Source organism: Camarhynchus parvulus, chromosome 23, assembly GCF_901933205.1.
Source record: "Camarhynchus parvulus chromosome 23, STF_HiC, whole genome shotgun sequence".
In the NCBI taxonomy this organism is placed as follows: Eukaryota; Metazoa; Chordata; class Aves; order Passeriformes; family Thraupidae; genus Camarhynchus; species Camarhynchus parvulus.
In genome coordinates this window covers 353492-380949 of record NC_044593.1, presented here as the reverse complement: position 1 = coordinate 380949, position 27458 = coordinate 353492, and the positions used below count along the sequence as shown (strand labels likewise).

At 59.8% G+C, this 27458-nt stretch overlaps 1 protein-coding gene across 1 annotated transcript; it reads right to left on the bottom strand.

Annotated features, from left to right (window-relative positions):
* Nucleotides 1-2187: 2187 nt before the first annotated feature.
* On the bottom strand, nt 2188-27458 carry SLC9A1 (solute carrier family 9 member A1). The gene is made up of 12 exons (XM_030964712.1): nt 27116-27458; nt 10140-10600; nt 8415-8665; nt 7734-7951; nt 7094-7296; nt 6786-6875; nt 6377-6447; nt 5728-5901; nt 5486-5600; nt 4967-5068; nt 4466-4538; nt 2188-3822 (listed from the first exon to the last, which is right to left on the bottom strand). The coding sequence occupies exons 1-12, from the start codon at nt 27441-27443 to the stop codon at nt 3500-3502; spliced, it is 2409 nt and encodes an 802-aa protein (XP_030820572.1). The 5' UTR covers nt 27444-27458; the 3' UTR covers nt 2188-3499.

The window sequence follows — 27458 nt, the reverse complement described above, 5'->3', positions numbered from 1 at the left end:
CAGGGGATGACCCACCCCGGCGCCATAACTGGGGGCTGGCAGGGAGCACAGCCGCTCCCTCGCTCCGGGTTCTGAGTGCCCTGCAGGTGGTGGCAGCTCCAGGACAGCCTCGCTGTGCCCTCTCCTCTGGGGACAGCCGGGAGCTCTGCTCTGGAGGCTGCTGAGCCTGGAGCAGCTGGCTCACTCGGGCGGGGACTTCATGGGCACCTCGAGGGCTCTCGGTCCCTGCTGGGGCCATGGGGACAGTCCCTCCCCTCCTGCCACCCGCTGCACCCCAGGCTTCGTGCTGGACCACAGAGGGAAACTGAGGCACAGGAAAGCCCTTCTCCTGGGTGGGGCAGGGCAGCAGATCTTTAACCCTCCTGGCTGGGGGCTGTGGAAGGGGCATAAACACCGTGGAACTCACCTGGAAGGACAAGGTCATCCTGCTCAGAGTCTGTTTTCTCCCTGTTCTTGGTGCTACCACCAAGGTCCAAACATGCTCTGGGAAGGAGAGGGGGATACGGGGCACAGGGGGCACACACAGGGAAAACACATCACTGCCAGGACCCTGGGGCTGGGGGGACACGCTGCGGCCCCTGCACCCCCCAGCCCCAGCACTGTGAGTGCTTTGGCAGTGGCTCAGTGGTGACAGCACAGCCCCGGAGGGATCATTAGTCCTCCCTCATTAAAAAAAGTTACTCACCCTTTGAGACAGAAACGAGAATATCCTGGAAATGCCTGGGTTTGGGGAGTTCTCGCTCTAAAGGCATGACTGAAATCAGGCCGCAGGTGATGCTCCCCAGCACGTGGGCAGGTGAGTTACCTGGGCACTGCCCGGGGCTGCCGTGCTCCTGCTGCTCCCTCTGTGTCCGGGTGGGCACTGTCCACGGTGGGCAGTGTCAGGGTGGGCAGTGTCCTGTGTGGGCAGTGTCAGGGTGGGCAGTGTCAGGGTGGGCAGTGTTAGAGATGGGCAGTGTCCGGGTGGGCAGTGTTAGAGATGGGCAGTGTCCAAGGTGGGCAGTGTTAGAGATGGGCAGTGTCAGGGTGGGCAGTGTCCTGTGTGGGCAGTGTCAGGGTGGGCACTGTCCACGGTGGGCAGTGTCAGGGTGGGCAGTGTCCAGGGTGGGCAGTGGGTGGGCAGTGTCAGGGTGGGCAGTGTTAGTGTGGGCAGTGTCCGGGGTGGGCAGTGTCCAGGTGGGCAGTGGACAAACTACCCCGGACCGTGCTCAGGATGCAAGGGCGGCACGCACTAAGCTGGCACCGCCTGTCACACATCCCTGCCCACCTCATCGTGCCCAGGGTGAGCCCTGCAGCGGGGTGAGCCAGCCGAGCCCCGGCCCAGGCAGGGGGACCCTGGCGCTCAGCTATTCCGGGCAGGTGAGCTGCGGCGCCGCGGGATGGCCGCGGGCTGAGTCACGGCTCCGCCTCAGGGCTTTGCAGCCGTGGAACGAATTCCCATCGCAATTCCCCAGAGCGAGGGGCTGCGCTGCCCCGGGACACCCCCGGCCCCGGGACTCTGCTGAGGCTGGAGGGATCCGGGGCGTTTTGGGGTTTGGAGCTGCTCCTCACCCGGAGCCGCTTCCCTCTCGGCAGTCCTGGGATGCTGATGGGAACTGGCTCCTCTGGGAGGGCTCCTGGGGAAACCCAGGAAGAAAATCACAGAGCTCAGATGTTCCCAGGCCCCCTCCCCTGGGCATGGAACATTTACCCCCCAAGCCGTGCTGCAGTGCCAGCACAAGGCAGCTGCTGGCCCTTCCTCCCTGGGGACAACACACCGGGGTCGGGATGGGCAGAGCCGTGCTGGGACCCCGGGCTGGCATCCCGGGGCTGCGCCGGGCGATCCATCCCCCGGGAAAGGACCCTCCCCCGGGAGAGCCTCCCTACACAGCCTCACACGGCACAGCTCCAGGGAGGGATTTGGGAGCCTCTCCTGAGCCTCTGTCTTTGCCAAAGCTGAAAATGTCCCCCTGGGAGGGGACTCCAGCTGTCCCTGAGCCAGGCAGGAGGGTGAGAGGCAAACTCTCCGTGCCAGCAATGGGGATCAAGTGTCACAGCCACCTTGTTCCCCTGGGACAGCCGGGACCGTGAGGCAGCGCCAGGAGCCCGAACAGCTGGAAAAACCCCCACTAAAAATTAACATTAATTTATTAGAATATTTATGATAAAAACCAAGAATCTCTTTACATGTGGGTTTGGTTTTTTTTTCTTTTTATACAAGAGAATTTCCATTGCTATTTTTCCTCCTGGAAACAGAGCAGGGCAGCAGGCAGGCGCAGGCAGCGGCGCGGGCGCTCGCCCCGGTGACGCCGGCCCTGGGGGTGCCAGCGGGGCGTGGGGTGGGTGGGACGTGGGACAGGCGCCCACCAAGGCAGCGGGGCAGAGCGTGGCAAGGCACGGCACGGGGAGGGGACAGTGGCCGGGGTCCCCGGGGAGGGGTGGTGAGCGCCCCGTGGCACCCACGGTGGCACACGGCGGGAGCCGGGTGGCACAAGGTGGGGGACAAGGTGACACACACAGGACACCCCTGAGCCCGGCGAGGGCTGCAAGCCACCAGAACACCCAGTGATCCCTCCCAAGCCTTGGGGAAAGATGGGTCCTTGCAGGCCCCCGGCACCCCCAGTCGTGCCCTTGCTGCCAACATTCTGGATCCAAGGTGTCCCCAGGCTGGGGGAGCTGGCACTCGGCTCTCCCCAGCTCCTCTCACTGCAGGGGGACAAACGATCCCCCCTGGCACACCCCGGGCCTGTCTTTGGTTAAGGAGCAGCCGCTGCCGCGCTGGCACAGGGCGAGGGGCTGAGGCTGCCCCCGGAGGGTCCCCACGGGGACAGGTGACAGCAGTTCCAGGAGGGATGGAGAGGCTGCTCAAAGCGAGGGGGTCCCAGCTTCCCCCCTGCATGGCTCTAGAATATTTCTTTGAAAAGACCTGGCATGAAATGTGAGGCCAGGAGGGAGGATCCCAGGCACAGCCGGGCCCACGGGGAAGCTGCCAAGGCGAGGGAGCAGCGGCAGGAGCCCGAGGTGAGGGGAGGGGACAGGGAGTGTGTGTGTGTGTGTGTGTGTGTGCGCCGCCCCGTGACAGCTCCTGCTGTCCCATCTCTCCGCTCCGGAGCAAGGCGAGGGGGCAGTGAAGCACAGGAGGGGAGAGGGGGAGCTGTGCCATGGGGAGTGACTGTGGAGACCCCTGGTCAGAGCCGGCCGCAGGTCCTGAGTGGGTGGGCACCTCTGCGGAGCCCCGCGGGGGCTGTGAGGCACCTGCAAATCCCAATCCCGGGCGGAAAATTGTCCATCACCCCCAGGCCACGCGGCCCAAGGAGCCCGGGGCATCCCAGGGCTCCTTCCCTGCTCGCTGGGGCCAGCCCAGGGCTCGCTGGGCAGAGCTGTCCTGGCAATCCCAGTCCATCCAGGACAGGCTCCCCTGACTGAACCCAGTGTGTAGTGACAAGAAACCAAAACGGAGAGCAAAGAACGAATGAATGAACAGAGAGAGAGAAACGATTTGGAGGCTTTGTGCCAGCAGCTACTGGCCCTTGGGGATGAAGGGCTCCCCCTCCTCGGGCTCGGGCCGCGGGCCGGGGTCGCTCAGGCACCGCAGCATCCGCTGGTTGCTGGGGCTGTCCCCGTTGCCCGGGGTGAAGACGTCGTCAGTCCCCGGCGAGGAAGGCTCCTTCACCCGCATCACCAGCCCCTCCTCATCCTCCTCGGGCGAGGGCGGGAGGCCACTGCAGCCCTTGGGCTCCTCGCTCATCAGGTCCACGGACTCGGGGGACTGCGGCGAGGCCGGGTCGATGGTGATGATGGGCAGGTTCTCCGAGTCCTCCTTGGGCTCGTAGGCCAGCGGGTCTGGGAGGCACAGAGGGGTCAGGCAGGGAAGGGGGGTCTCAGGGACCCCCGGTGATGCACCCCAGACGTTTGTTTGGGGCTGGGGTGCCTGGCTGTGTCGCTGATTTCCAATTCAGCTGTGTCACTCCTTCTCCCGGTTCCCACAGCCCAGCGGAGCCGGCTCCATCGGGAAGGGCGAAGCTGCCCTCTGCTGATGAACCGCGGGCTCGGCAGCCGCGGCACACCCGCCACCCCGTCCCCGGAGCGGGAGGGGACGCACAGGACAGCGGGAACCGAGGGTGCCAAAGCAAATGCGCCACGGACAAACTGGGAATGCACTGGCATTCCCAACAGGTCTTGGGGCTAAGCGCTCTGATGCCCGGCCCTGAGGAGGGCTGGGACGAGCACGGACAGAGATGTGGCTGCGTGGATGGAGCGAGCTGGGCTCCAAAGGGACTGCCCAACCTGCCTTGCCAGGGGAATTGTGCTGGGGAGCCAGCTGGGTGCCTCTGCTCCGAGCAGCAACCCTGTGGGGCTGGGCTGGATGGGCGTGGGCTGGGGACAATCGGGGCTGGAGAGCCACAGGGAGCTGAGGAGGCGCAGGGCAGCTCCGAGGGCTCCAGGTGAGGGCAGTGCTGCTCCTCGTGCAGCCCCTCCCACCTACCTGAGCCGATGCGAGCCCGGGACATGGTGGGAGAGTCCACCTTGTGTGCCGGCACCGTCAGGTAGTTGTTCATCTGCAACGGGAGCAGGGCACCGTCAGCGGCGCGGCCAGGGCAGCAGGGGAACTGGCCACATGCACGGGCAGGGGACTGGGCACAGGGATGGGCAGGAACTGGCCACAGGGATGGGCAGGAACTGCACACAGGGATGGGCAGGGGACTGGGCACAGGCATGGGCAGGGACTGGGCACAGGGATGGGCAGGAACTGGACACAGGGATGGGCAGGGGACTGGGCACAGGGATGGGCAGGGAGCAGCAGTGGGATGCAGAGGACACGGGCACAGATGCTCCCAGCCTTGCCAGAGGGACTTGCTTGGGGCCTGGGGCAATCGCAGGACCCCCAAAGCTTGGGGTCACCCTCTGTCATCAAACCCCTGTGCCCTCCCAGGCTGGGAAGCCACCCTGGCCCCCATCCTGCCCCACCCTGGTGTTCCCCCAGCACCTTCTGCTCCAGCTGCCGGGCCTTCTGCCTCCTCAGGAGCATCTGGTTCCAGGCTTCCTCGTAGGGGTCAGCCACCAGCGTGTGCCGGTTGTAGGATCGCAGCTGGGAACAGATCCCAGAAAAGGACACGGGTTAAAATGCCACATGGAGAGGGAGAGAAAGGTCACAGCCCCATTTGTCCTGGAGATGGATGGGACAGCCACCAGTGGGCAGAGCAGGTCCAGGCAGGCTCGTGGCTCATCCCTCGTGTGCCACCACAGGATGCCTGATCCCAACCCACCCTGGCCCAACGAGGGCTTAAGGGCTGGGCTCGGCCACTGACCAAATCAGCCTGGCCCTCAGACTGTCCCAGCACCATCCAGGAGGAAAAGCCTCCTGGGGAACGAGAGTCAGGCCAGGAGCACAAGGCACAGCAGGGCAGGGACAGCAGGGTGAAGGGCCCAGCTGAGGGCTGGTGGGCAGTGTCCCTGCCCCTCCCAGCGAGGCAAAGGGGACACACAGTGCCAGGGGACACCTCACCCTCTGCCTGGTTTTCTGCAGGTTCGTGCGGAGGATTTTCCGGATCTCCTCCTCCTTGTCCTTGGACAGGGCTGGCAGGACGCGCTCCAGAGGGAGGGTCTGGGGGTTGATGTTCCTGCACGGACAGACAGGATTCAGAGCCACAGAGCACGGCCACGCAGCACCCCAGGGCTGCTTGCCCTGCGGCCAGCAGCAGGGAGCACTCAGGGTGCCAGGGAGGGTGCCCAGGGCAGGGAACTCACTGGATGGAGACGGTGGAGACGGCAGAGGGGATCTTGCCGATGCCCCCGCTCTCCACCAGCTCGATGGCCTGCTTCATCTCCATCTTGTGGTAGAAGGCGATGAGCTGGGGCTCCTTGGAGCGCTCCCCTGCGATCAGGCACTTCTTCACGTACTTCTTGTTGAAGCGGTTCAGCCTTCCCAGAACAGGGCACAGGAGGGGCAGCCACAGCTCAGCCCTGGCCCTGTCCCATTCCCCATTCCCCATTCCCCATTCCCCATTCCCCACTCCCCATTCCCCACTCCCATTCCCCAGCCCTGCCCAGGTCAGCACTGCTGGGCTCAGTGCTGGCTCCAGTTCCACCAGCACAGCTCAGGCCAGGCTTCCCTCAATCCCTCCCAAGCCAGGGTGTCTCTACAACACCCAGCACCTGCGGGTACCCACTAGGGATGGCCCTGATCTCCTGCAGGGACTGGCACTGGCAGCTCCCACCCTGCCACGGACCTGCTGTGGGTGGTGAGGCCAAGGGGTGCAGCCCTGCAGCCTCCCTTGCTCCCAGTCCAGGGCCATAATTCCCCATGGTGGGTCTGAGTGTGGATATTTCACAGAGCTGTGAAACCTTCTGGGTGGTGACTGAAACCTTTCCCCAGCCACCAAACCTCGCCACTCACTTGTCCTTCCAGTGGTGATGCCCGTAGTGACCACAGATATCCTCGATCCCTGTCAGAAGGTGATCCAAGAACTGGAAGAGATGGTCCAAGGCATGAGCAGCTCGGAGGGCTCCTGCCCACCCCCTCCCTCCCCTGACACCCACACTGACACACGGGGAGGGCACTCGGGGTGTGTAAAATCAGGGCTGCGGGTCCAGGATGGGCTTTGGGAGGGCAGGATGGACCCACACAACCGGGCTTGGCTCTACAGGCACCGGGGGTCTGGGTCAGAGCGGGCACTGGACGACACAGACGGGGAGAGCCCTCGCTCTGCCCCCTTACCTTGGGCTCTGATTTAGGGGCAGGTCCCAGTGACAGAGGTGGAGTGGCAGAAGCAGAGAGAGCAGAGGGCTAAGGCAGCACGCGTTACCTGCGTGTGGATCTCCTCGTTGATGGAGCGCTTTGTCTCCTGCTTCTTCTTCACAGCCAGCAGATCCACCAGGGGCCGGATGGTCATGCCCTGGGGAGGAGGAGGCGGGTTACATCTCTGCCCAAGGCCCAGTGGTGGGGGTGGGATGGGCCCAGCAAAGCCAACCTGCTGTCAGTGTCCCTGTGCAGCGCTTTGGGGACGCGGGGCAGTGACAGGGACAGGGATGGAGGCTGGGGATGGGCTCCCCACTCTCCACACGGCCATGAGAGCCCCTTTCCCTCAGAAAGCACAGCCTGGGTGCCACCCACCTGCACGAAGACGGTGAAGAAGATGACGGTGATGATGGCCGTGAGGAACATGTCCCGCATGCCGGAGTGCTTGTAGTCCAGCAGGTAGCCCAGCGAGAAGGCGATGGCTCCCCGCAGGCCCCCGTAGGCGATGATGAACTGGTCCTTCGGCGTCAACTTCACGATCCGGAACTTGTTGATGAACCAGGTGAGCACGAGGACACCTGGGGGAGCAGCACAGTCCTGGGTGAGTGGTCAAGGATCCCCTCCAGTCCCAAAGAGCCCACCCTGCAGCCCCTCAGGGGCTGTCTGCTCATCTCAACATCCCATGGCAGCTTCCAGCCCATGTCTGGCACCACCACGGCCTCAGCCCCATCTCCCCAACACCAACCACCAGCATGGGTGATGCCCACGGTGGAGCAGTGCCACCCAGGTATCTCCAGCCTCCCCAGCAAGGCAAGGCATCACGGTCCTGAGAGTTCACCATGACCCAGGTGGCCACTCTGGCCAGGACGGACAGGGCTTGGAGCAACCTGGTGTGGTGGAAGGTGGCCCTGCCCATGGCAGCTGGAACAAGATTGGCTCTAAGGTCCCTTCCAACCCAAACCATGCCATGATTCTTTTACCACCCCGAGGGCTTTGCCACCACATTGACACTCACCCAACACCCTGGCGATGAGGCAGAAGAAGAGCGTGCTGATGACGAAGGTCCAGTTCCAGTAGTGGTGACCAGCCACGGTGGAGACACCCAGGAAGATGAAGATGAGGGTCTCGCTCACACTGCTCCACATCTTGAGGAAATACTTGATGGTGGTGTGGGACTTGTGGGAGATGTTGGCTTCCACATAGGGCCGCATGACCACACCAGCAGCGATGAGCCTGGGGGTGAGGTTGGGGCCCTCAGCAGCCATGGGGACATGGGGACAGCCCCCAGCCCTGGCCCTGCAGCAGCATTTTGTGTTGTGACACCAAACTCCAGGGCAGGACAGGCCTTGTGAACCACCAGCTAATATTCAAGGCAATATGAGATTTGTCCTCCCCTTGGCAGGGCAGGAGTGAGCCCTGGAGCACAAACCCACGGTGTCCTGAGTGCTCAGCAGGCCCTGCCTGCTCCTGTGTGCCCGGGAGAACAGGAACAGGCTGCCAGCACCCCGGGATCTGTGGGACAACTCCCCAGACCCACTCCTCTGGTGTGCCTCCTTGCATATCCCCGCCCAAACACCCCTGGGCCTCACTGGGCACGCACTGACCACGCTGGGCCAGCCACAGGACAGTGGTCACACATGCCACAAACCCCCAAGGGTCGTGGGCAGGAGGGCACCCCCTCCCCGCTCCCACTCACGCCATGATGCCCGACAGGTGGAAGAGCTCAGCAGACAGGTAGGCCATGTAGCTGTAGAGGAACACGAAGAGGGGCTCGATGACGCGGATGTGCGAGGTGAAGCGGGACGTGAAGGCGGCGATCACCCCGTAAATGACGCCCACCAGGACCCCGCCCAGGGACACCACGAAGAAGCTGAGGAAGCCGAGGATGATGTCCAGGATGGTCACCTGCTCGAAGCTGGCAAACTCCTCAAACAGGTGGTAGAGGACCTGGCAGGGAAAAGGAGAGCAGGGTTCAAACTGCTCCTCTGGGAAGGGACAGCCTCACCTCGCAGGAGACCTGTCCAGGGAGTGTGGCACACCTGAGCTGTGTCCCTGCTTGGTGACCCCAAGCTGGGTGCTTGACCAAGGCTCACACCAAATCCAGCTGCTGGTGCTTTGCTGTGCCAGACACAGACCTGGGGGACCAGCTCCCTGCCCTCTGTGCCCACAGGGACACACAGAGATGTGTCTGGGACAGCTCTGCTCTCCAGCTGTCCCAGGAGGGCCTTTGGTCAGCAGCCAGAGGCTGTTCCTGTTTTCCCAATGAGCAGGTCAGGACAGATCCAGGCTGGGGGACTCCTGACAGATGCATGGAGAGAAAAGCCCCCATCTGCCCTGCCCAGCCCAGAGAAGAGCCCAAACCCTTGAGGTGGCTTCTGCAGCTGAGGGAAACCTGAGGGAAAGACTCTGGGCTGTGCTGCCTTCCCCCACCCCCAGACACTGCAGAGATGTTAAAGCACATGTCAGGATGGGAAACAGGATTTAGGGCATCCTGCAGGAATAGCAGCACTGGCAGGCAGGGAGAGGGCGAGGTGCCAGCTCCTGCCTGCCGGGGCCAGGCCCTGGGTGGGACAGGGGCAGGGGCAGACAAAGGCATCCCCAGGGATGAGAGCGGGGACACAGACCCTGCAGGCACCCCTCTGCTGCAAAATGGGGGAGAAGTGCCTGGAAAAAGCCCCGTGGTGGGACAGAGTGTTCTTTGTCACCAGGAACCTTGTCAGCAGGGGCTGAGCAGCCAGCTCTGGAATGGACAGCTGGGACGTGGGAAAAGAGCCAGGAAAAAGCAGTGGGCTAGGAGTCAGTTTAGAGGTCAGCTCTGCAGAGAGGAGAAGGCCACGCTGACAGCCAAGCCAGCACCTGGACAGCAGTGATGTCCTCTGGAAAGGGAGCAGGCCTGGCCCCACCTCCCAAAGGTCCCTGCAAAGCTGCTGCTTGCAGTGGGGCTGGGGGCGATGCAGGGGGGCGGCCAGCCTGGCTTCAGCCCCTCCAGTTCTCCCTTTGCCACGGCTGATGTGCTGCCCTCCCACCTCCTGGGAGCTGGAGGGCAGCAAGGGTGGCCACGAGAAAGGAGACAGACAGAGCAGCAGCTACAGGGCAGCTCTGCCTGACCCAGGGTCAGCCCCTCATGCTTCCCCTGGCAGGGCAGGCACGGGCACAGCAGCAACTGCAGCCAGGAGAGCAGATGCCCAGAGCCCATGGCACCAGGAGGCTGACTGGGCACATGCCCTCAGCCTCCCCAGCCCTCCAAGAGCATCACTCCACCTCAACCCACCTCTGTTTCAAGCCCCTACTTTTAGCTTTGCACCTGGACACGGTTTGGTCCAAGCGGAGCTGCCAGGAGGCAGCTTGGCATGGCCCTGACAGGTGCCCCCACCCTGGGGCGCTCCTGCACTGAGCAAACCCCGCTCCCCGGGGCACTCACCACGGTGACGGCGTCGTTGAGCAGGGACTCCCCGAAGACCAGGATGTGCAGCAGCTCGTTGATGTGGATCTCCTCGAAGACGGCCAGCACGGCCACGGGGTCCACGGCCGAGATGATGCTGCCGAAGAGCAGGTTGGCCAGCAGGCCGATGTGGTTGAGGCCGGGCCCGCCCAGCTGGCACACGGCGTACATCAGCCCCCCCAGGAAAAAGGCGTTCCAGAGCGTGCCCACCACGGCGAAGATGAGGATGGTGCCCAGGTTCTCGGTGAAGGGCCGCAGGGGCAGGAAGTAGCCGGCATCCAGGATGATGGGGGGCAGCAGGAAGAGGAAGAAGATGTCCGACTTGAGGATGGGGGGCTTCTCACCCACCCCCTTGATGAGCCCCCCGACCAGAAGGCCCACCACGATGAGCAGGCAGCTCTCGGGAACGATGCTGGACACTGAGGGGATCACATGGAAGCCTGGAGAGAGGGAGAGAGGAAGAGACACGTTGGGTACAGCAATGGAGGATGCTGTCTGCAGGGGACACCCCTGCCAGAGCCAGGGACCAGTTCCCAGCCCTCCCTGCTCTCCTTGTGACCCGTCACGCCTCGTGTGCCTCAGTTTCCCCTCGTGCCCCGCTCTGTCAAGTGGAAACTGCAGCTTAACCAGACCGTGGTACTGCTGGTCTCGGGCCAGGACCCTGAGAGTCCCAGCAGCAGGTGACAGCCACCCTTGGGACACGCCAGGGTCTCTCCCTGGACGCCAGGGTGACCATGGCAGGTGTCCCTGCCTGTGACAGCCCTGCAGCACAGGCAGCTCTCCCCACACGAGCAGTCCCTGCTCCAGCTCTCCCCACTGCAGCGCTGCTCCCAGGCACACACAGGCAGCGGCATTTCCCTCCCATCAGACAGCAGCCTGCCCACTATTCCCCATGTGCCAGGCACAGCCCCATCCCCAGGCATCCCTGCACAGGCACTGTGGGATGGGAGCTGCTGCTTGGTGCATCTCAGGATGCAATTCTCCCTCCTGGAGGTAACAGGGAACCCATTTCCCCCATTTCCAATCGCAGCACAAGTCCACAGGCAGGTCCCTGAGCCAGCCCTGATCCGCTGGGACGACATTCCCACCAAGCACCCCCAGCCGGGCATCTGCCAGCACACCAACACCCACAGAAGGGCTTTGGGCTCCCTGGATCTCCTCCAGCCTTTATAATTATTATTTTGAAGCGAGGCATATTTGTTCCCTGGCAAGGGAAGCAGTTTAAAATAAGGAACCCTGCCTTGGCATGCCGCGTTCCTCCGTTCCTTCCGGCCGTGCCATCTGCAGCAATCCCACAACAGATTCAATCCCCTCCAGAAGGAGCCAGATCCCCCCCGAGCCCGCAGGGGCCGCATCTGTGCCATGGCCAGCTCATCCCTCGTGCACCTGGGCAGACCCCCAGCTCCCACGGGAAAAGGCCTCAGTTCCACAGAGCCTCCCTAAGGACCACAGCCCAGCCCCGTGCAGGTCCCTGGGGGAGGAGCAGCCCCCAGATTCCACCTGAGCTGCAGGAACAGGCTCCAGCCTGGGCCAGCCCAGAGGATTCACACTCCAGGAACCATTCCAGCTGCTCCAGAGGGTCCCTGGGGCTGGAGGGGAGGCAGGAGGAGCTGGGAACACCCAAACCCTGTCCCAAGGCACCCCCAGCACCCAGGCACCTGCATTCAGGGACCTCCCAGCCTGGATGCAGCTCCTGATTTACCCCCGTGGGATTTTTCCTCTTTCCTGGATCCCCTGGAGCCCACACAAGCTCTGAGCACCCCAAGGCAGCCCTGGCACAGAGCTCCTGTGGGAGGGGAGGTGATAATCCCTTTTCTGTGCACAGCTCGTGCAAACCCTGGGAACCACCGACCCTTCCAGCACACCGGGCAGTTTCTGGCTGGAATAAGGCTTAAAGCCACACAAGCAGCGAGAAGCCAACAGCAGATCAGTTTTTGCTTGCTAAGTATGTTCAATCATGAATAAAACACAAACACTGACAATTAAGCATCTCTCACTTCTTCCCCACAGGCCCCAGGATTCCATTAAACTGGAACATTCGTGTGCTGATGGGAATTCAATGGTTTACAGCCTTTTTGTAGGGCCCTAAAAATACACTTACACGGGCTGCATTTTAATTATGCCTTTGATTTCACTGAATCTCAGCCATTTTTTGCTCCCTGCTTGCTCTGCTCAGTATTTTTAGAGCATTCCAGAGCTCACTGGTACCAATCTGTTGGTGGGAGCCAGCATCCCACTTTGGGATGGGGGTGACTGGTGGGAAGGAAGAGGCCAGGGTGAAGTGCTTTGATCCCAGCCCCGTGCCTGAACTTCCCTCCTGGAAGATGAGGAAGGCTGGGCAGGATGCTGGGAGAGGACAATGCCCAGCCAAGGGCACATGCAGGGGCAGCAGAAAGGGGAATAAGCCTTGATAATGGCTTTAAAGATTATGATAATAATAAGAACAATAAAATAATAATAATGTGACCCCTGATCCCTAAATCCCCAGCACAGGGCAGGCACAGTCACCCAAGCTTCCTCCTTTGGAAAACAAACTCCATGGGAGCAGCTCCCTCTCACCAGCGTCAAACACCACCTGAACCATTAAAAGAGAGACGGTTGGGTTAAACGTGAACCCCAAGAGGCTGAGCAAACACAGAAAAGGAAGTGCAGGAGATAACAGTTCCTGTGAAAACAGCTCCTTGCCCACGTCACGCAGCCAGCTCCCACGTGCCCAGCACGGCACACACGGGGATCGCTCGCTGGTGGGCAGCAATTCCTTGGCTTGGGGCAGAAAGGAACCAGCGACAGGAATCCCAGTTTTAACCACAGACCGAGCACTTGCAGATCTGGAGGAAATCCCATCCTTCCAATTAAAGAGATTTCGGGCAGGGAAATCTGGCTCTGACAAAGGCTGTTCTGCAGCTTCTGAGCGTTTCTGGGGTTTATTTTGGGGTCAGTGGATTTGCTGGACAGGAGGGAGCAGGGAAGGGAGCACAGGGCACAGCTGAAGGGCCCGGCACGTTCATGGTTAAGCCGGATGCTCCTGAGGCTTCACCCCACATTCCCAAACACCCCCGCAGGGACACGGCCCCAGAGAGCCAGGATGCTTCCAGGAGGATCCTGTCAGCCAAGAGGAGGCACGAGAGAGGAGCGTGCTTACACAAACCCCCCATCCTGGCCAGGTTTATTGGAGCAGCTGCAGGCTCCAGCAGGCAGGCTGGAGGAATCACTCAATTATTAACCAGGGCTAGGAGCTCTCCCACCCCCGGGGATTCTGTTCTGGAAGGAGGTGGTGGATGAAGGGTCAAGGGGCAGTGGAGCCCCCGGGAGATGCTCTCTGCAGCCCTGGGGAGCCCAGGCTGGGGCTGGTGTGGGCTGCAGGGTGGCTGGGAGTGGAGCTGGCTCTGGGAAGGAGCAGGCATGCTCAGAAGGGCTGCCCTTCTGAAGGACACTGCAGAGAGCAGGGCTGGAGGAGACACGAGTGTCTGACAGCACTGGGGCCCCTCCAGGGGCCACTTTAACCCTGCAGGACACCAGGCTGGGCAGGTCCTGCAGAGGGGCAGCAATCCCAGGTGAGGCATGCAGCAGGTGTGCTCACCTTCCCACGCTGCTGTGTGACACATGCAGAGCCCCACACTGACACTCTGCTGGCTGAACCCCAAAGGCACAGATGTGTCACAGCCCTGGGGACAAGTGATCCACGAAGCCGTGACGCAGCGCCATGCCCTTCTTTCTGTGTGCAAGGAGCAGCAGGGAGGGAAGGGAGGGCAGGAGGGCTGGGCTGGGCTCCAGGGGCTGCAGAGCTCCCAGCCCCTGGGATCTGGCTTTCCCACGCTGTTTTGAGGATGGGGTAAGACCCCAGCAGGGTTAAAGCCCTGTGAGGATGGCAGGGCAGTGACACAACATTTTGCAGCTGGCTCCCAGGGGAAAATCCATCCCAGTCCTCCAGAGCTCGGCTGCAGCTTCTTCCATTTATCCTTCACCCCCTGAGAAACCACAGTGGATTTCTCTCTTCCCTGGCCTGAGCAGCAGCTGGCCGAGGATCAGCCAGGCTCTGCTGCCTGCTGTGGCCTCCAGCAGGGATGTCAGGGTGTCTCTGCTGTGCTCTCCCTTGGAAAGTGGAGCCGGATCCAGCGGCTCCCTGCAAGACAGGGAACAAGGAGAACGGAGAGAGCTGCGCCAGATGTAACAGGGAAGCCTCGAGGGAAGGGGATGAAAATTGAACTTGCTCAAAAGGAATTAAAAAGCTGGTGCTTTACACCTATAAATAGAGCGAGGCCACGGCTGGTGTCACCCTGCCAGGAGAGGGGGTAAAACCACTGCACTTAAATTACATTCAGTGCCTCTCACAAGCTCCAGTATCACCACATGCCCTGAAATTCCAGCTCCACAGAGCCCCAAGCTGGCTCATTCCCACAGCACCCCACTGGGAGGGCACATGTGGGGCCATGACGCAGTTTGGGCTTTGCCAAACCCTTTTCTGTTTCACCAGGGAGCAGGCAGGGTTTCAATGCAGGTGCAGGTCACCCCAGTGCTCCCCTGCAGCTCTTTTGGGGTCGGTTTCAGCAGCTTGGGTTGATTTGGGCAACCTTTTAAGCACCCAGTGGCTTCGATGTCCAGAACGGAAAAGCGTTGATTTTCCACCCCAAAATGCCATTTCCTGGTGAGAAGTTGACTTCTTGTTTTTCGTGTTAAGGCACAGGTACAGAAAGTGCTTCTAAGCAAAACAATTTCCTCCAGAACAAACCAAATGTTTCACTCAAGCCTCATTATTTTGTTGTCGCTAATTACGAAGCAAAGCCAAGAACCAGGAAGGTAATTAATTTATGCTGCTTTTTGTGAGTCATGAGTGAATGCAGATCCCACACAAGGGCCACAGAGCCACCCTCCAAACCTGGCCGTGGGCACAGCGTGCAAAGCCAGCGCGGGCAGAAGGGAAAAGCAAAACATCCAGCCCTGATTTCGGGGTCACTCCTGCACCCCAAACTCGGGTGGGCAACCAGGCTGGTGCTCAGGACAGCATCCAGCCCTGCCCCACAGCCTCCAGGCCTTTTCAGGAGTCAGCATCAGCTTCATCCACGTGGGATGGGATGAAGCCCTGGGCTGGTTCCCAGGCTCTGCCTGCCCACGGTGCCCAGCACAGCGTGGCTGTGACCCTGCCCAGCACACAACGCCCCCAGAAGCCCTGCTGCCACAGCCCATAGCCATCAGGGCCCTTGCCAGGTGAGGAAAGGGCTGTTTTATTTCCCCTTGGTGTGACATTATCACCCCTGAGCCTGCAGACCCCGCTCACCCAGCTCAGCCCCACCCTGCCCCTGGTTTTACCCGTGTCTCCCACCCAAAGCAAACAGCCCGGGGCACAAGGAAGGAGCTGCTGTGATAGGAGCCCGAGGGCTGCCTGGTACAGCCCCTAGATCAGGTGTGTGTGGGAAGGTGACCCCGCTGGACCCTGCTTTGCTGAAGGTAAGAGCAGGGCTGATAGCATCAGGCCAGCCCTAGGGTGACTCAAAACCTGAAAGCCACAGGACAAAAAGCAGGCACTGCCAGGTACCAGCCTTGCTGCAGCTCAGCCAAGCAGCCACCACCCATAGCTTGAGCTGGCTGCACACTGAGAAATGGCTTGGTGGAGCCCTCAAGGCACAGCCACATCAGCCAGAGCAGGAGGCCGGGCTGGCGCAGCCCCAGGGAAGAGCCTTCATCCCTGAGAAACAACAGACGCTCCCCTCCTCACTGTGAGAGGAGGGGCTGGCAGGCAGGTGCAGCAGGGCTGCGATGTCTGACAGCTTCACTGTCCTCCTGCAGCAGCAGAGAAATTCATCCCAAGGAGGAGGATGATGATGATGGCACTCCCAGGAAACGCCGAGGTTGTCCTTCCCGTGTGGGGCTGGACCTGGAGATGCAGAAAGGTCCCCAGAAAGCTGAGCAGCCTGGGGAACAGGACCAAAGGCATCGCTGCATCCTGCAGCAGCCAGAGCCAGGAGCTGCATGCAGATGAGCCCAGCTCCCCACCTGCCCTGAGACCCTGCAGGAGCAGCACACGGCCCCTGTGAAGGCAAATCCCTCCCCAGCACAGCCCTGGAGGGGTGCAGGTGCAGTGTGCGAGTGCTGCAGGTGTGCTGGGACCCCGTGGCAGTGCTGCAGTGCTGCAGAGAGGGAGAGCACACGCTGATCCCAGCTCTGAATCATCGCAGGCACCCTGGATCCCAGCCTGCCAGGATGGGCGGCCCCCCGGCACAAGGCTGTGTACGCTCACAAAGGAGCTGTTTACACAGGACACCTCCTCCCTGGGCCCCATCAGCCTCAGCACCCACTCTTCCCTCCACACAGGGATGGGCTCCTTGGTTGGCTGCTCCCCAGCCCCAGGGGCTGTGCCCCTCTTCCCAGACACCGTGGGGCAGCTCTGAGAAGCCTGCTGAGCTTTGGTGTGACCCAACACCCAGCACTCCCTGCACAGAGCACACTGCTGAGCCAAAGAGCTGCAGCCATCCCTCCAGTCAAACCTCAGCCCTGGGAAGGACTGGGAGGACCTGGAGCAGCAGCCTCCCCGCAGGAGAAGGTGCCCACACACAACCACAAGACGCCCTGAGAACAATCCATGGACAGAGGCCTTCAGCACAAACACTTGAACACTTTTTTTTTTGAGAGCAGCAAGGGCACGTACCCTGGTTTTATCTTGAAGCACTCACAAGAAATTAACAGATCAATTGGGAGTCTTTTACAGAGCTGGTATTAATTTCCTCCCAGCTGTAAAAAGGAAATGAGAGACAAAAGACATTAAATGGACTTGCCCACGTCCCCAAGTGAGTGGCGTGAGAGCTGGTGTGAGAACCCAGCAGCTCCCAATTTCCAGCCCTGCATTTAGATAATGCTTCTCCTTCACACCAGAAGGGAAGGCAAGGACACTCTGCAAGAAAATCACAGATTAAGAAAGACCTAATTGCCATTAAAGACTGCGAGACCCAGGGCCCTTGGACTGTCACCCCATGGCTGCAGCATTCCAATCACAGAACCAATGGGAGCCTTCAAGGCTTGGTGCCACCACATCTCCAAAAATCCTCTTCCAGGCCCAGCTGTGCACAGCTGTGCATGGAGCAGCTCTCCTCCCCCTCCCCAGGTCTAGAGCTGCCCTGTGACAAGTCACCAAGCCCACTGAGCTTTGGGACACCAGCCCAGGGTTTGGTGCTCGCCGGTGCCCCGGTAACCCCGATCCTGCTGACTGCATTCCTCTAACGGGCTTGTTCCAGAGCCGCTCCCAAACCACAGCTGCAATCACCAAACCTGTTCAGAGCCTCTGGGCAGGCTCCACACAGCTCTCTAGGGCGGGACCGTGACTCCTCACCAGCCCATGGCATTCACCCAGCAGGAGCTGGGCACGGAGGCACTCGGGGACAAGCTGCCACCCAGATTTCTGCTGCGGCTGCTTCAAGACTCACTTTGACTTTTCCCCACCAGCTCTGGATGGGTGCAGCTCACAGCCAGGCCTGCAAGGCTGGGATCCTCCTGGCACAGCTCATTTACCCTGGAAAAGTGAGTTTTCTATGGGACAACAGCATCCTCATCCAGGTTTATGTCCTTCAAAACCGTGACAGCAGCCGGACTTGCACATTTTGAGGAGGTTTAAGGTCTAGAAAAACTTGTTTAGCTCCAGGGAAAGGGACAAGGAGCTAAACATAACTCACTCTCACCAGCCACGCTCTTGCCAGATTCCTTCAGCTGCTACAAGGCGCTGGATGCCGTGAATAGCTGGGTTAGGAGGGGTCAGTGCCAGGGGATTTCTGGAATAGAATGCTCCCAGTTAACATCTGCGTGCTGCAAAGGGAACCTTCACACTGCTGGATGCAGATGGAGGCTCTGGAGCAGGGGGGATGCAAACAGACAGTGCCTGGTCACCCAAAATAAGGCCCCAGTTGCTCTCCCAGCTCCTCACCCTCAACCACAGGACACAGCAATTAATTCCCAGCTCCTGCTGCCCCTCGAAGCCGTGGGGAGAGTTAAACCTGAGCCAGCCTGAGGTGACCACAGACAAAGTCCCCAGGCAGGGCGATGCCAGTCGCCCTTCCCAGGAAGGGCAGATTTCCTACCGGCAACACGGGCAGGAAAGACAAACAAAAGCTTTTCAGGAAACAACCTGTTGGTCTCCACTCGGACAGCAGGGAGGAGGTAATTGCAATTAGCACTGATTACTACCGGGCTTTGCAAGCCCAGACAAAGTGACACCACTCTCAGCACACGCCAGCAGCGCGTCCGGAGCCAGCGCAAGCACCCGGCCACTGTCACCTCTTCCCAGCACTCAGAGACACCATCCCAGCCTTCCAGAACCATCCCAGCACTCAGAGACACCATCCCAGCCTTCCAGCACCATCCCAGCCTTCCAGCACCATCCCCAGCACTCAGAGACACCACCCCAGCCTTCCAGCACCATCCCAGCCTTCCAGCACCATCCCCAGCACTCAGAGACACCACCCCAGCCTTCCAGCACCATCCCAGCCTTCCAGCACCATCCCAGCACTCAGAGACACCACCCCAGCCTTCCAGCACCACCCCAGCCTTCCAGCACCATCCCAGCCATGATGCTTCTCACACCCAGCCCAGCTCCTGGGAGCAGCAGCTGACACAGCAGAGGAGCTGTTCCTTGCAAGGCTGCTGTGGGAAAAGTGTTCCCAAGGGAAACTGAGGCACTAACAGGGCTGGAAACACCAGCTCTTCTCTTCAAAGGCCTGTGTGCACTTAAATCTGCGCCCCTGGTGTGTCTGCTGGTAAATCTCCAGCAGTGGGGTGGGAAGCTGCCTTCCCTCCAAATCCGTCATTAAGATTTAGCATGTCGTGACTCCAAAATGCAGAATAATTCCAGGCACTGGAAATAAACTGCTGCCACGGGGCGTCTGCTCTGCAAGTGCGTGTCTTGCACAAGAGAGGGGAATTATTTCCCTAGCAGCACCCTCTGTTCAGTGGGATTTAAGTGCTGTCCCTGGAGGTCGATTGTATTGCAACTTTCTGGAGACAAAGACCTCGGATGCTGAGATGTTTGTGAGTCACTCCTGGGCAACCCAAGAAAATGTGTGTGCTCTCTTCTGACCAAAAAAGTACTTTGCATTCCTAAACTTTCCACTCAAAACACCAGCCCAACTTCAAATGAGCCTCAGTCGTGCCCTTCTTACGCAGGCAGGTTCTGGGAAGGAACCCCAAGAGACGTGGGGTGATGTAACACCAGACTTCTGTACCTCCAGAGGTGACACACCAGGAATTTCTGTACCTCCAGAAGTGACACACCACCAGATTCACTGCTCCTCTCCAAGCAAGGCTCAGCCTGGATCTTGCCCCTTCTGACAAACAGGCAGCAACGAGTGTGTGCACGCCCGTCTGCTGAGCTTTTAGTTTGGTTTCCTCCTTCCCAAGCAGGAACACACGAGCTCTGCTGCCCCAGGAAGGAGCCAAAAACAGAACATGACAAGATTTTACACACAACTGCAAGGCGTTGTGAAATCAGAGAGGTCCATGAGATATCCAACACCACGGAGAACAGATGGTGGGACCTCAGTGCAGTGAGAGGATCAACCACCAACACTTGGTTCAACCCAAACCATCCCCTGCTCATCTGCGGTTCCCTTGGAAGCTGTCTGGCCCTGATCTCAGAGCACTGAGGTTTTCATCAAACCTACGCTGGCATTTTTGAGCCCCAATGGGTGAGAAAAAGCTGCTGCTGACTCAGGCAGCCCAGCGCAGGGATGAGGTGCAACCCAGCTCCACTCAGCAAGGCCGTGTTTTCACAGAGTATTCCGTGTGGATTTCAGGTTTTATTTGAACAAATTAGGCCTTGGGGACACAAAACAGAAGAAAAAAAAAAAAGAAACCAAATGCAAAACCAGGGCTTGCAGGAGGGAAAAGGGGAAGGATTGTGTTAAAGAAGTATTTATTTGCAAGTCTAACGAGCATCTGGTTTGTACAAGTGCTAGAGAGATATCTGTGTCTCGTCTGCACAGAGGGGCTGCAGTCCCTCTGTGCCACAGCATTGGTGTCACCCCAAGAACCACCCTCTGCCCTCCACCACCACCTGCTTTTCCCTTCTCCCATGTGCAATCCTCAAACCCCAAAGGAGACTATTCAGCTACATTAATTACAAAAGACTTGTCCTCCACCCCAGTGACTCCCAAGGGAACTCCAGCATGTCTGGGTATCGTGGGCAAGCTGTGGTTGGGTGATTGGGCAGCTTGGGACAAAGGATGGGAACCAAACAGGCCAAATATCAACACGTTCTGCTGTCACCCCACAAGCCAGCCCAGGTCACCTGCAGCTCTCAGGGGAGGAACAACTCCATGGCATTCCTGAAAGCCAGGCCAGCACCAAGCTGGGCTCTGGCTGCCACGGGACTGGCAACACCCACATCCCAAATTCCACCCGCAGCCTGTGTGGGACACCAGCCCATCCCTGACCCCAGCACCAGGTCTCCAAGCCTTTGTTGACAAATGGGATGAAACAAAAGCTTTGGCTCCTGAGGGCCCTGAGGTCCAGAAGCTGCCACAGGCAACAGGGTCCCTGCAGGGAGCAGAGGCAAGGCTGCAACGGAGTGTAATCCTGCCGTAATGGACATTAGGGCTCACCAGGGAGGAATGGCTGTGATTACAGACCTGCTCTGCTTTTCCCACTCCATCACCATCCCGTACTTCACAGCAGGGATCTTTCACTCTTCCAACCGTAATTAAACTAATGGTTTTCTCAGATCCATGGAGGGAACAGTTTGGATGTTTTTTAGCTCAGACACCAGCAACGGGCAGATCAGGGAGGAAAAATAAATGCCGTGGCTGTTTTTTCTGAGATGGCAAAGCAGAGGAAAAGGGAGCCAGAGCATGTTTAGATCATCCCCCAACAAGGAAGTGGGAATGCAACAAGTCTGCATTGGAAGAGACTGTTTAAATTCATCATCACGACAATTTACACTTCTGTGGCACCAGCTGCAGCAGCACTTCAAAATCCTTTCTGAACAGTCACTCCCCAAGGCCCAGCTCCCCTGAGCAGCTCCCTGGGACAAGAGGGGACACTGGGGAGATCTCCGAGCTCTCACCACCCCCGTGTCTGCAGCCAGCCGTGATAAGCCAGGTTGTAAGACAAACATTGCCACCAAGAATGAGACAAACATTTCCCTCCAGCCCAGAGAGGGAACCCGGACCAGCCAGTGCCAGGATGCAGCAGGAACAGCCCCTTCCCCAGCCCAGCCCTGCCATGGCCAGCCCAGCAGGGCCATCCGTGCCCAGGGGAGCACACCTGGGGTGGCAGAAGGGCCACAGGGAGGACCCCAGCACACCTGGGGAGTCACACACACATATTCCCAACACTGGGCAAAGCTCCTCTGGGAATGTTTCCTTGCTGCGCCATTCCCAGCCTTGCAGGTGGCACTGGCAGAGGCGTCCCCACGCCAGTGGCTTTGCTCTGGGGTGTTTGTGCTGTGTCTGGTCTCGAGATCCAGCTCTTCCATCCAGTGCCACCACCACAGCAGGTTTCCTACCCTGCTTACCAACCCACAGGAATCTCAAGTTCCTCCACTCACAGGGCTCTGTAGGACCTTGGGGTGGCCCTTCCAAAAGCCACGATTCCAGGGCAGGGATGTGGGCTGATAAAACGTTTGAAAAGCACCCAAGTCTTTTAGAACCCAAAAGTTTTAGCACCCAAATCTCGCTGCCAGCCAGCAGCCACCAGCTTCTGCAAACGTTTCTCTGGCAATTTTGAAATTGTCTCTTCTCCTCCAGCGCACGAGCCACCCCCCATGCCCTGAGCCTCTGTGGGGCTCCACAACCCCACCTGCACCCATCAGCTTCTGCCTTTCTTCTCCCAGCACCTATCACCCGCTCGCAGGCCCTGAGAGCTTCCCTAATCTTGCTCCTCCGCAGGCACAGCAGTGCTGGGGAGCACCGGTGCTCTCCAAAGCAGTGTCAGCGAGCACGGGCACTGCGCTGGCACGGCGGGCTGAGCTGTGACACCAAACCTCCCCAAGGCACCAGCGTGTCCCCACGTAACCCACCCCGGCACAGCCCTGGGCTCTGCTCACTGAGCACAGCTCCATCCCCGGCTCGTTTTACACCAGCCCAACAGGCACAGGGTGGGGACACGCTGCAGACACGCTGGGGACACGGTGGGGACAGTCCTGCGAGTGCCAGGCTGGCGCTGGCAGCCGTCTCTCGGTCTGGAGGGGCAGGGAGAGACCTGCAGGTGACCTGGGCTGGTCTGTGGGGTGGCAGCAGAAGGTGTTGACATTTGGCCTGTTTGGTTCACATCCTTTCTCCCAGACACAGCAGAGCTGCCAAGGGGGAAGGAGAGACACAGCAGAGACTCAGTGACTGTCCCAGCAGCAGCAGTGGCGAGCCAAGGAGCTCAGCTGCAAGCGCTGCCCCGTGGGTCCCAGCGTGGTCACTGCTCTGGGGACACAGGGAGGGATGTCCCCACGCCCTGGTCTGGCTGAGCTGGAGCCCATCTGCCCCACAGCAGCCCTCAGAGGGCAGAGCCTCTTTGGTGGCTGGAGGGGGTTGATAACACCCTGTGCTGCTCACAGCAACAAAGCTGCCCCACAGTCACCCCTCGGCAGGAGCTGGGGCTGGGAGGGGACACTGCTGGGACTGTCCCAGACTGACCAAGGGGATATTGCACACCACATCAAGCAAAGGCTACAGAGGAAGAGAGGGTGGGCAGCTCTAATTAGGACATTTGCTTTCCGGAGCAGCCACTACGCTCCTGAAGGTACTTCCCAGGAAGTGGCTGGACATCATCTGCTGATGGGAAGTGAAGAATAAATCTTTTGTTTCCCTTTGTTTCCGCACATGACCTTTGCTTTTGCTTTATTAAACTGCCTTTATCTTGATCCATGAGGATTTTTCCATCCTAGTTTCTCCTGCAGAGAGGGAAGTGATGGAGCAGCTTGGTGGGCACCAGGAGCCACAGAATCATGGAATGGTCTGGGTTGGAAGTGACCTTAAAGCCCATGCAGTTCCACACAGGGACACATTGCACTGTCCCAGGCTGCTCCAAGCCCTGTCCAACCTGGCCCCGGACACTTCCAGAGATGGGGCAGCCACAGCTGCTCTGGGCAGGCTGTGCCAGGGCCTCACCACCTTCTGAGCATGTTATTTCTTTCTTATATCTAATCTAAACCTGCTTTCATAAAGCACTTCCCCTTGTCCTGTCACGACAGGCCCCGGTATGAAGACTCCCTCCATCTGGGGGAGATGGATTCCCAGAGAAAAGAAGGGAAGAAGCCACCCAGCATTCAAACCTTGGGCTCAAGACATTCATTTTAGGTTACTTTCCAGTCAAGGTGAACCCACACCCTGCCATCTCCTTGAGCTGGAGGTGGAATGGCCAGGATGCTCCAGGGAGGCTGGGAATGCATTTGGAGCAGACAGACAGCAGGACATGCCTCAGTGAAGGTGGCTAATGGAATATCACTCTCTGCTTTCTGGCTTTGGAGGGAAGGGCCAGCATGGGCTTTGCAGGCACAGGTAGCCCCAGCTCTTCTCCAAGGCAGGTAGGAGCTGGTGCTCACCACAAAGCTCTGCCTGCTGGCCCCAGCACAGCAGCAAAGCCTGACCACAATCTGTTATTTACATTCCTGACTCACTCCTTCCCTTTCCCCTGAAACGAGGACGTATTTACAGTCCAACTTGAATTCCCCTAAACGGCTCTGGGAGCCGCGTGAGCTGAAAGGTCAACCCTCAGAGTGAGGAGAGCAGGTTCTCCTGCAGGGAATCCCCTCAGCTCACCAACCTCTTCCTGGCAATGGTGAGAAGGAACCCCTATGATACCCCTGCAAAACCTTGGAGAAGGGCACAGAGAGCTCCTCACTGGGCTGTTTTGGGAAGGTCTGACCTTCTGCAACAATACAACAGGTTGAGACAACGTCTGGCTGCAACTTGCAGCTGCAAAGGCTTCTCCTGGCAAAGTCAGGCCGCCACCAGACATGACATGCACATGGTTGTAGCTGCCCCTCGTTCCCTCTTCCCCTACACAGCCTTAAAATATCATGGGAGTATTAAGTAAAGCAGCCAGCAGCAGCTTCCCCTTCTCCACGGGGATTAACACAGCAGGAACAGCCCACGCCTGCAGGACATGCAGGGCACATCCCCCTGTGCCCCGTCAGGTGAGGAATCCAAACCAACATCTCCGAGGCAATTTACAGAAACTGCAGCAAGAGGGGAAGGGCTCAACTCACACCTCTGATTTCCCAAACAAATTCACACTGAGAGCTGCTGGAGAAAGGACAAACCCCTTGGATGGGACAACAGAAGGATGCATTTAAGTCTGAAGAGCTGGGTAAAGCATCAAGAGCAACAGGGGGAAACTGAGCAACAGGACAAGGTCAGGTTGCATCTGCTGGCCTGGAGCAGAGCCCTGGGAGTACTCCTGAGCTCCTCGACATGGTCACCCTGCACTACCCGAGGGTGACACCCTGCAGTGGCTCACAGGCTTGAAGACTCAGTTTTGTAGCAACCTGTGGCTCAATCACCAGCTTCAGCCAGCAAGGAGAACTGTGGAGCTGGAGGGGGACAGGCAGGAGGTGCTGTCATGCACAGCCCACACCCCAGGAATTCCTGTTCTTGGAAAAAGAAGATGCTGGTCCCCTTAGGGTCACCCTGATGCATCAATAAATGCACACTGACGGTGTGGGGAGAAAGAGGAAGCACTGCAAATTCCTGTTCTATTTATCATCCCCCTTGTTCTCTTCCTGGAAACGGGATGCTGCAGACCCTGTCTGGTGCAGGGAGCCTGGAGCTGTGTGAGCCCCATCCTGCCATTCCAGGCTGTGCTACCAGCAGTGCCCAGTTGTGTAAGAGCCATCCCTGCGTGGAAAAAAGCCTATTTTGCTGCTGCTGAACAACACCCTGTGATCCAGGGCAGGATGGACAGGGCTGGGATATGGACACAGAGCAGTGAGAGGTTTTTGGCTGCTCACGAGCACAGGGAGCTGTACCTGCAACTTGGGAACTGCCTGCCAAGGCAGCACCAACAAGAAATGCAAAACGCTGGAAAGGAGGCCAAGGAAAAGGGTGTCCCGGGACCGCCCTGCTGCCAGGGCCCTGTCACAGCTGTAGGTAAGCTAAGGTGTGGATTTTGGCATAACCAACACCTCTGGAGCCCTGCAGAGCACCTGCCACCTTTGCCAAACTTGCAGGGCAGCCTCTCCTAAAACACCCCCCTTGAAACACGCAGTCTTGCATAATACTTGTAGCATCAAGGAGCTGACAGCCGGCAGCCACAACTTTTCCTGCAGCAGCACCACCGAGCCCTGGCTCCGGGCAAGGGCAGCAGGAGCAGCTCCCACAGCAGCAGTGACACAGAGTGCTGGGTGTCCCCTCCATCCCCGAGCTCCGCTCACTCTGCTGTTTGCCAGCTTTCCCCGTGGCCCCGGCAGGCCCGCGGGCCATTGGCCCCTCCTTTCTCCTCCAGCTTCCGCACAGATATTCCTGATTTCATCACTCCCGGCTCTGGGAGCAGCGCTGAAGGCGCAGTGCCACAGCGAAGGGAGCCCTGTGAAGGGAGCCCTGCCTCCCCAGGGAGAGGCACCTTCCACCCCCAGGTCATTCTGGGGAACGCCAGGAAGGCACAAAGCCCACGGCTCCCACCTGGTTCCAGCCTGTCCTGACTGCCTGCCTCCCAGACAAGCCTCCGGGTCTGAAGTGCTCTCACTCCTCCGTCTGCACGTAAATAAAGCACTCGGGAGGGACTGTGGAAATGGGGCTGCACCTGCCTACGCTCACAGCGGGCTGGGAAGGGGATGGGGTATTTGAGGAGTAGCTGGGCAGGAAGGATCTGAGCTCCTGAGAGTCTCTCAGACCCCTCCAGACCAGGACAGGGCACAGTTTACAACAGGAAACAGCTTTAGGAAGCCTCCAAAGCAAGACTTCCCTCAGCAAGCTGGAGCGCCCCATAAGTGGGCGTTATTAAACCACTGATGGCAGCTGAGGAGCACAATGAAGAAGCACAGAGCTCCCTTCCCTCCTCACCTGCTCTAAGGCAAACACTCCACCTGTCCCCCTGGCTTTATCACCAGGGATGGGACCAGGGCCAGCTCAACCTCTGCACTGCCGGGGACAGCACAGCAGGTTCCATCACGTCACAGGTTTGGGCTAATTCGGCTGCTATTGATCCAGCTGCAGAAGTTTGGAAAACACTTTGTCAACAGCCCCCGCCCCGGCAGAGCGATGCTTTGATGCTCTCCCAGAGCGGGGCATCCCAGGCTCATCCCAGCGGGTGACTTTCCCAGCCCCAGCCGCTCTCTCTCTTTAATGCGGGAATCTCGGGACGCTTTGCAGCAGAGGCAAAGCCACCCCGGTCTGCTGCGGAGGGGGAGGAAGGGGAGGCCGAGCACCGGGAGGCTTCTGAGGGACTTTTCCAAGGTTACAAAAAGCATCTGTGGTTCAGAGAGGAAGTGAGCAAACCGGGCGCTTCCTCCCTGAGTGTCAAAGGCAGGAGAGCAAGCCTGGTCCAAGCAGGGGTCAGGAGCATCTCCAGGCCAGGCGGGAGATGAGGAGCCTGCGGGAGTGGAGGACCGGGATGCTGCTGTCCACCAGGCCCAGGACAGAGAGCCAAGGTCGTGGGCAGAGCAGTGCCCACCCGGCCCAGCCGGCCTGGGAGCTCTGCAGAAGATGTGCAGCAGATTTTGCCCCGGGATGTTTGGGGTGGTCCCACCCTGGCATGTTCAGAGGGTCTCTCCCCAGGATGCTCGAAAGGGTCGCTCCTCGGGATGCTCTCAGGAGCCACTCCTTGGGATGGCTGGGGGTGTCTGTCCCCCCCGGCCGGGGGGTCCTGCCCTGGGATGCCGAGGGGGTCCCAGCCCGGGCTGCTCGGCGGGTCTCTCGGGGCAGATGCTCACGAGGGTCACTCCTTGTGATGCCTGGGGGTCTCTGTCCCATTTGCCCGGGGGTCCCTCCTTCTCCAGGCCCTCCCCAGGCCCTTTCCCACGGACCCTCCCCACAACACCGCCCACCTACCCAGCTTCATGAGGCAGGCCAGGAGGATCCAGAGGGAGATCTCGAAGGGGATGCGGACGTGCGTGTAGTCGATGCCGATGACCGGGAAGGCTTTGCGGTGCTTGGCGTGCCCCTCTGCCGAGCCGTTGGCCGGCTGCTCCTTGAGCGGGTGGATCTCCTCGGGGGCGGCGGGCGGCGCGGGGGTGAAGCCCGGCACGGCGCCGCCGGGCAGCGGCGCGGGCTGGCCCTCGGAGGTGAGCATGGGGTTGGCCTGCAGGACCTGCCCGGGCAGCAGCGGCCCCAGCAGCAGCAGCGCCCAGGGCAGGGCGCGCAGGGCCGCGGCGCCCATGGCGGCGGGCTCGGG